The sequence below is a fragment of the Pongo abelii genome, chromosome 1 (assembly GCF_028885655.2).
Source record: "Pongo abelii isolate AG06213 chromosome 1, NHGRI_mPonAbe1-v2.0_pri, whole genome shotgun sequence".
Taxonomy (NCBI): Eukaryota; Metazoa; Chordata; class Mammalia; order Primates; family Hominidae; genus Pongo; species Pongo abelii.
Window position 1 is genome coordinate 37,968,340 of NC_071985.2, and position 8,100 is coordinate 37,976,439.

The 8,100-nt window shown below is 45.5% G+C and overlaps 1 protein-coding gene across 1 annotated transcript; it reads left to right on the forward strand.

Annotated features, from left to right (window-relative positions):
• Nucleotides 1-310: 310 nt before the first annotated feature.
• RD3 (RD3 regulator of GUCY2D) lies at nt 311-5,367 on the forward strand. The gene is made up of 2 exons (XM_009238008.4): nt 311-606; nt 2,414-5,367. Exons 1-2 carry the CDS (start codon nt 311-313, stop codon nt 2,703-2,705), a joined length of 588 nt encoding a protein of 195 aa, XP_009236283.2. The 3' UTR covers nt 2,706-5,367.
• The last annotated feature ends 2,733 nt before the right edge of the window (nt 5,368-8,100 follow it).

Below are 8,100 nucleotides of genomic sequence, written 5' to 3' on the forward strand. Positions count from 1 at the left end.
CACAATCCTGGGATGCTTTAAGGATCATAATCACAAGAGTCTCTTACTTTTATGTGATGTTTACAGTGTACAAAGTTTATTCACAACTGCTTCTCACAACAGCCCTATCTTGTCTTACAGAATTAGAAATGATTGCTCAGGGAAATTAAGCCACCTACTTGAGGCCACTCAGCTGTTAGGGCAGAGCAGGTCTTCTCCCCTGGGTCCCAGCTCTCCTCTCTCCCCCTTGGGTTCCGAGGTTCCCCACCCTGACTAACAGAGGGGCCTAGGAAAGATGCACACCTGTCCTGTCTCAGCAGGGCCAGGAGCTATGTCTCTCATCTCACGGCTTCGGTGGAACGAGGCCCCGTCCCGGCTGTCTTCCAGGAGCCCTGCTGAGATGGTGCTGGAGACACTTATGATGGAGCTGACGGGGCAGATGCGAGAGGCTGAGAGGCAGCAGCGGGAGCGCAGCAATGCGGTCAGAAAGGTCTGCACCGGTGTGGACTACAGCTGGCTGGCCAGCACACCCCGGCCCACCTATGACCTTAGCCCCATTGAGCGGCTGCAGCTGGAGGATGTCTGCGTTAAGATCCACCCATCCTATTGTGGGCCTGCTATCCTCAGGTGAGCACTGGGATGGGGACCCTTGATGGGCTGCAAGCTCCAGGAAAGGTGGCTGCAGTGGCAGGGGCCTGAGGCCACCAGGACTAGAGCCAGGGAGCCTGGATGACCTAGTTATCTGTTAGAAGGAGCAAGAGGGGAAAAGGAGTCTGAAAGAGACCATGAAACGCTGGGCTAGGGTTAGGGGTCCAGCGGGAGGCAGGAGGCAGCTCCTGGAGGTGTGTGAGTTTTGATTCAAGAGAACACAATACCTTTGAGTTTTCTCTTCTTCCTGCCCAGATTGTTATTGTCTTGGATTTTAACTTACCTGGCTTCTTTTCTTTTGTCAGTTTATCTTCAATATTACCTTCTTGGAGAAGTTTTCCCAGACATTTCTCCAAAATCAGATTCTTAATTATGCTAGCTTATGTTAGCTTTCATGCTAGTCTGCCCACAGGTGAGTGAGTGTGTGTGTGTGTGTGTGTGTGTGTGTGTAAGAAGGGTTCAGACAAAACCCTGGGGCACTGCACATTTAGATCTTGGGTGCAACAATGTTCCTTGAATATAAATGTAACCTTACCGAAGCTGTGACCACATGGTCCTGTCTCAGAAGGATTGGTGCTGATGTCAAAGAAGCATCGAGTAATTTCAAAATAACTCAAGTTATTTGTCTACATTTCTCTTTGTAAAAGAATATAAATCCACAATAAAACATCTTAAAATTCCTGTTAGTCTCCCAAAATCTTCCCCCACCCATCCCTTTAACCAACATATGCATTTATTGTACACCTTTTTCTTTGAAATTCCCTTTAAAAGCTCCTCTCCTTCAGCCCCATTCACCTTCTTTAGCCCCGTCCACACTCCTTGGTTTTTGTAGAGCTTTTACCACCCCTCCCCTTTCTTCCTCCAGGCGGAGAACTTTACCCTCCCCCAGCTTTCTGATTCTGGACTGTGGAAGCCTCCCAAAGTGTATCTATTCCAGGAGCACCTGGGGACAGGGGTGGGTCATGGGGTGGAGGTGCTGAAAAGGGAATCTGGGCTGGCAAATCAAACCTCAAAAGTGAGGGGGAAGGCTGGGTACACACAGGTCATGATAGTCCTGTCTCATTTCCGGTCTCATGTCACTGCTGAGAAGTCCTGACTCTCAATCTGGTGGAGGAAACCTGGTATTAAATAGACTTGCTAACATTAACTTGTGAGCTCTAAGCAAAGATAGCCTAGGCAGAGTAACAGTTTGGGAAGACACACAGGGCCTTGGGAGAACCTGGGACATGTGGGGCCACAAGTGATTCTTCCCAGCTGATGTGCAGGGTCTTCTGGGGGAGTATCAGGGGATTCCTGTGCATGGCAAACAGCTCACCTGGAAGGAATATCACAGGGGCAGTGACATAATCAGATATAGGTTTCAGAAAGATCATGCTGGCCAGTGGGTGGAGAAGAGACAGGAGAGGCTTAGCCAGAAGGCCTCCCATCAGTAAGGCTGCCACTGCAAAGGGCTCCCCTTAATGCTCCGTCATCAACAACCCTAGGTAAGCGTCAGGATCTTTACATACCTTAGTTCATTATAGCTCACACAAAGGCAGCTGTCATCTCATATTACAGACGAGGAGGCTGAGGCCAATGGAGGCCAGAAGTGGCGGAGCTGGGATTTGAACGCAGGATTGGTTGAAGCAGTAGCAGCGCGGGGTGGTTCCTGATTCGCTTCAGGAGCAGGGTAGAGTGGACTAACTGGCCACGACGATGCACCGGCAGCCCCTCGGGGTTAGATGCCCCGGGGTGCCAGGCCCGCTGTTGTGGGTGAATGGCTCCAACGCCCTCCCTTCCCTCCCAGGTTCCGGCAGCTGCTGGCGGAGCAGGAACCCGAGGTGCAGAAGGTGTCCCAGCTCTTCCGCTCGGTGCTGCAGGAGGTCCTGGAGAAGATGAAGCAGGAAGAGGAGGCCCACAAGCTGACGCGCCTGTGGAGCCTGCGGCCCCGCGGCAGCCTGGCCACCTTCAAGACCCGCGCGCGCATCTCTCCCTTCGCCAGCGACATCAGGACCATCTCCGAGGACGTGGAGCGGGACACGCCGCCGCCACTGCGGTCCTGGAGCATGCCCGAATTCCGGGCGCCCAAAGCCGACTGACCCCGGCCGCTTCACTGCCCAGAAGCGGAGCCGTCTGCAGGGGGAATGATAGGCCGGTGACCGGAGGGCCGGGCCCTGGAACATCCCCACCTAGGCCTGAAGAGGAAACCCAAGAGGCGGCCCCATCCCAAGACGCTGCTATAAAATGAAGCAACTCCCTGCCCCATCCTTTTCTCTGGCCACAAAGCGGAGTTAGGTGGTAGAGCGGCACCGCCCTCTCCCTCTCCTGCGCTAGTCTGCAGGAGCAGCCCCTTCCCTAACTGGCAGATTCAAGGTTTTGGACGACAGACCATTGCCCCATCCTCATCTCCTGCTTCTGTCTAAAAGGGGACAGTTGCCCTGCCTTTTTGCAAGACCTAGGTTCTCACCCCAATTTCAGGGATGTCCCATTCACTCCCCTACCCCCATCCCCAATGAGAAGTGACCTGTTGGCTGGTATCCACTCTTGCTAGTGACTGGCTGAGGTCACCACTGCAGGTGGGTCACAGCCTCATGGGCAGGCACAGCTGGAAGGGACCAGAGAGACAATTAGATCCACTCTCTTCAGCTAGTAAATGTGGAACTTGAGGCTCAGAGAGGGACACTTCTTCTGACTTTAACTGCTGCCAGCTCCTCATGAACAGTGAGATTGTTCCTGCATGAATAGTGTCTGTTTCTGAGTTTGGAATCCTGGGCTATGAAGGGACAGGTCCAAAGGCTACATCTCTACCTACCTGTGACCTGATCCATCTCTTACCTTGGCAGTGGGATGAGAATCTAAGCTGCTCTCCAAGAAGTGTAGCTAGGAGTGGAGGTAGGTTACTCATTACCCCATGCTACAGTGTCATCAAATGGGCTGTGGCCAGTCCCTAACAGCTTCTTCCAGAGGCTAAGCTCCAAGGCCTTCAGATGCTGCTCTAAAGAGCCCAGGTTTCTCAATTCCAGGGTTCCCCTTTCTGCAGCTGGTCACACCTCCTCTCTGGCTTTCTCCAGAAAGTGATGCCCGAACCCCTGACTGACCTTGAGGCAGCTGAGTGAAATGTTCTAGAAGAGCTTCCTGCAGCTTCATTGTCCTTCCATTTTCTAACATAGTTAGGCCTTGATGACGGGCATGTGGATTACTCAATGTGTGGATCACCCATGGAAAATCTAGATGGCCAGGAGGCCTTCCCACACACTCTGGGGTTGAAGTGGGGTGTAAGGGGGATGGGTGGGGAAAGTGTCTACGCTCAACTACCAGCGCACATGCAGAAAATGCAAGTGGACCTTAATAGTAGCCTAAATAAAATGCCTGGAGGAGATATAATCAACAGGGGGGAGAAATCTGTGTATTCCCTCAGTGGGAAAAAAGTTTTTTTGAATGATTTAGTTTTGAACTTCCCTTTTGAAGTTTTTTTGGATTTTTCACTTGAATCTGGACAGAGAATCATAGGATGGTGGAAAACCTCTGATCCAACACTATCAAGATGAAAGAGTTGATTGGCTTATTAATATAATTGGTAGAAGTTGAGAATCACTTAAAATATACATCTTAAACATCTTACATATTTTATTTGAAGACAAAAAATTTCACTTGGTTGCCAAACTTTTCTTTTTTTTTTCTTTTTTTTTTTTGAGACTGAGTCTCACTCTGTTACCCAGGCTGCAGTGCAGTGGCGTGATCTCGGCTCACCACAACCTCTGCCTCCCGGGTTCAAGTGATTCTCCTGCCTCAGCCTCCTAAGTAGCTGGGACTACAGGCACGTGCCACCACCCCGGCTAATTTTTGTATTTTTATTAGAGATAGGGTTTCACTATGTTGCCCAGACTGGTCAAACTCCTGACCTCGTGATCCACTCGCCTTGGCCTCCCAAAGTGCTGGGATTACAGGCATGAGCCACTGTGCCTGGCTGCCAAACTTTTGATGTGGGTCCAAGCTGCGCTTTTTTGTGACCTATATGTTTTGTCTGGTGGGAGTTCTACACTTAAGTTTTCTTGGTTTGCACTTTAATCATAACAATAAGAACAACTGGCATAAAAGAGTTTTGGAACAAGCAGAAGTGACCCTTGGTAAGCAGACCGCTCAGCTGGTAGGGGCAAAAGTATTGGGGGAGAATTAGAAAAAGGCCTCCACATTGTGAGCTTTCCGGGTGCCCTGGATGTGGGTCAGCAAATGCTTTAGAGAAAGTAGTTAACCTGGAGGGATATTCAAAGGAGGCTGGATAAGAGAATGTCTATTTTTCTCCTTCCCTATCACCTTACATGTATCTATTCTCCCCAAAGAGAAGGAAGACCTTAGGCTTTTAATTTGGTGTTCTTTTTTAAGTTTAAGTAACTGGCTGCCAATGAAAACCTTCCCTTCCAGCCGCAGGCATGTGGACAGAACCCACCAGCCTCCTCAGACACTCCTCAGACTACTACAGGCAATCCCAGCTGGTGGCTCTCAAATTCATGAGGGTCCAGAAGTTGTTCCTCTGGATTCAGGTTGTTAAAGGGACTAATGAGGTCTGCTTCCATTTCTATTTTTGAAACCTCAATCACCACAAATAAAAGAACAAAAAGTTTGAGAGTGTCCTTGTAAGTATCTGATGAGTGGCTGGTGGTATTTTGGAGGGGACAGGTTAAGTGTGTTCAAGACTACCACAGCCAGCCTGTTTGCACCCAGCTCAATACCACTAGCCACTAGAGGGTGTGGGTGGGAGGCTTGTACTACTTGGTGATTACATTTTTTTTTTTAACTTATTATGAAAATCTTCAAACACACAAAAATGTAGAGGGAAAAGTTTAAGAAGCCCCATATACCTACCATGAAAGTTTAATAGTTACTAACATTTGGCCATATTGTCTTTATTTTTGTGTGTGGAGTATTTTAAGATAAATCCCAAGATGTTGTGACAATTCACCCCTGAATACTTCAGTATGCACTACTTAGGAATAAGAACTTCTTCCTATATAACTATACTACCATTATCACTCCTAACAAAATTAACAGTAATTCTTTAATATTACCTAATGCCCTGTCCATATTCACATTTCCCTGTTCCCAAGAAATGATTCTTGCTGTTTATTCCTTTGAACAAGGATCTAATCAAGTCCCACACATTGACAAGAAAGTTGCAGTTTATTTTTGTTGTTGTTGTTATTTTATTATATTTTATTTGCAGTTTGTTTTACAGTGGTTATATAGTATTATGTAATTCCATAATGAAGCATTGCTTAAAGATAGAGTGTTATGGAACACTCATGTTAACATGCAATAAGTTAGTGACTGAACACGAATGATAAAAATTCTGTAAATTAGCCTAATGATACTCTTTACTCAGATCATTGTTATGTTATTTGATTAAAATTCTTCCACAGTTGGAACCAAGATTCCCTCATACTTTGAAAAGTAATGTTAAAAATTGATAGTGGCCTGGGCATGGTGGCTCACACCTGTAATCCCAGCACTTTGGGAGGCCATGGGGGGGCAGGTCACATGAAGTCAGGAGTTTGAGACCAGCCTGGCCAATATGGTGAAACCCCATCTCTACTAAAAATACAAAAATTATCTGGGCATGGAGACATATGCCTGTAATCCCAGCTACTCAGGAGGCTGAGGCAGGAGAATCGCTTGAACCTGAGAGGTGGAGGTTGCAGTGAGCTGAGATGGTACCACTGCACTTCAGCTGGGTGACAGAGCCAGACTCCGTCTCAAAAAAAAAAAAAATTGATAGTGACAATATATCTAATCTGACTTTTCATTTGATGAAAATACTTGTCACATCATATGTTTTATTTACTAGGACATGCTTGCAAATAGCAACCTAAAACCTTCTCCTTTTTCTTGCCATTTAGAAACAAAACACTAACATTTATCAAAATAACTCAGAGGAAATCTTAAGAATTCCAATAGCAGATAATGAAAAAAGTTTGTCTATTTTTGATGCCATTGTTCATTACGTAGTTAAATTTCAGTCTGTGTCTTAATATTCATATGGTCTCCCAACAAAACACAATGTTACTTCAAAATTTATTCATAGACAAATTATTTTTAGAAAATTATTTTGATTTACCTTGACTCATTTGTTAAAAGGGGAAATTGACATCTATTTCCCTTTACAAATATTATTACATATTGCGTCAAATTAGCATTATAATATTAAGGTGCTAAAGACAAAAACAAAAATTATTTCTTTATCATATTCAAGGCAAAAATAATAATTTAAGTTTCTAAAAATGTGCAAGTTTTTATATAACTGTAAAAGGTGTTCACAAGCCAATAGAGGTTAGGAAGTATTTTCTAGAACATTTTATTATATTGCATTCCAGTTACAATTCCCTTGTTGAAACAAACACAATATTCTTAAAGGTCTGCGGTAAAACTTGGAAGTTTTCCAGCTCAGTCTCCCATCTCTGCTAGGATTTGATTCAGGGAAAATTACATTCCAGGAACAAGCTGTTCCTCTCTATGTGAACTGAGCACTGCAGCTAACTGCTTCGAAGCCACTTCTGGCACCTGCTCAGGGCCATAGGCCTCTTTAGAATCCAGGGCAAAGGGGGATACAGTTGAAGTTAGCCTCTCCTTAGTAGAAAAGAAATCAAGCCACTATGAAAAAAAAAAGGTTCCAAACTGCAAAAGGAACAGGGGAAATGTGTACTTTATCCAAATAAGCCAGCCCAATAATATTGCTGTGGACAGAAAAGGCTTTGTCATCAAGAAACTCTTTTATTAACATTTGAATGACCCTTTACAGTTTACAAAGTGCTTTCACTCATATTATCTCACTTGATCTTGACCAGGGATTGAGGTGCATTATGTTTTGTTTCAGATTGGGCATTATGTGGCTGCCTAGAACTGGAAGCCAGAGTTCCTTCCACATGCTGTCAGGACTATAGATCCTTCTGTGTTCTTGGAACAGCCCCCAACTACTCTATCACTGTACTTATCACAAAGTGATGTAAATGCACATGCTTTTGCTGTCACTTCTTCCTCCCACTTTGCTGTTCCCCCGCCTCCAGTAGTTTGTGAAATCCTTAAGTGCAGGAAGCAGGTCTTTTACTTCTGTCCCCATCTTCTGGGCACACAGTAGGTACTTTACAAATGCGCTTAACAGATAGGTGCGTAGGGACACCAACATAGAGAGCTTACCTAGGACAGAGGCAGAGTGAAGAGATGAGTGAACACTGAGGCAATTATGATACATCTGTATCATTCATTAGATTATACATTCTTTGAGGCACTACGGTGCTCATGTCTCATTTTTGTGTAACTCAAGATATGTCACTCAGACAGTAGTCAAAAACCTAAGAATGCATTCCTTTACTCATCAAATATTTAGTGAACAACTCCATGGGTAATAATTATACCCAGGGGTGTGGTTACCCATAAGCCTTCCAGCCAGATAAGTGTCTTGCTCTCTTGAAATTATTAATGATTTTTTAACAAAGGTCTCCA

What these genes read in the sequence shown, in the direction of transcription:
- RD3 (XM_009238008.4), top strand. Translation starts at nt 311, where the DNA reads ATGTCTCTCATCTCACGGCTTCGGTGGAACGAGGCCCCGTCCCGGCTG. An exon ending in TGTGGGCCTGCTATCCTCAG is followed by an intron (nt 607 to 2,413) that starts GTGAGCACTGGG and finishes CTTCCCTCCCAG; the next exon opens with GTTCCGGCAGCTGCTGGCGG.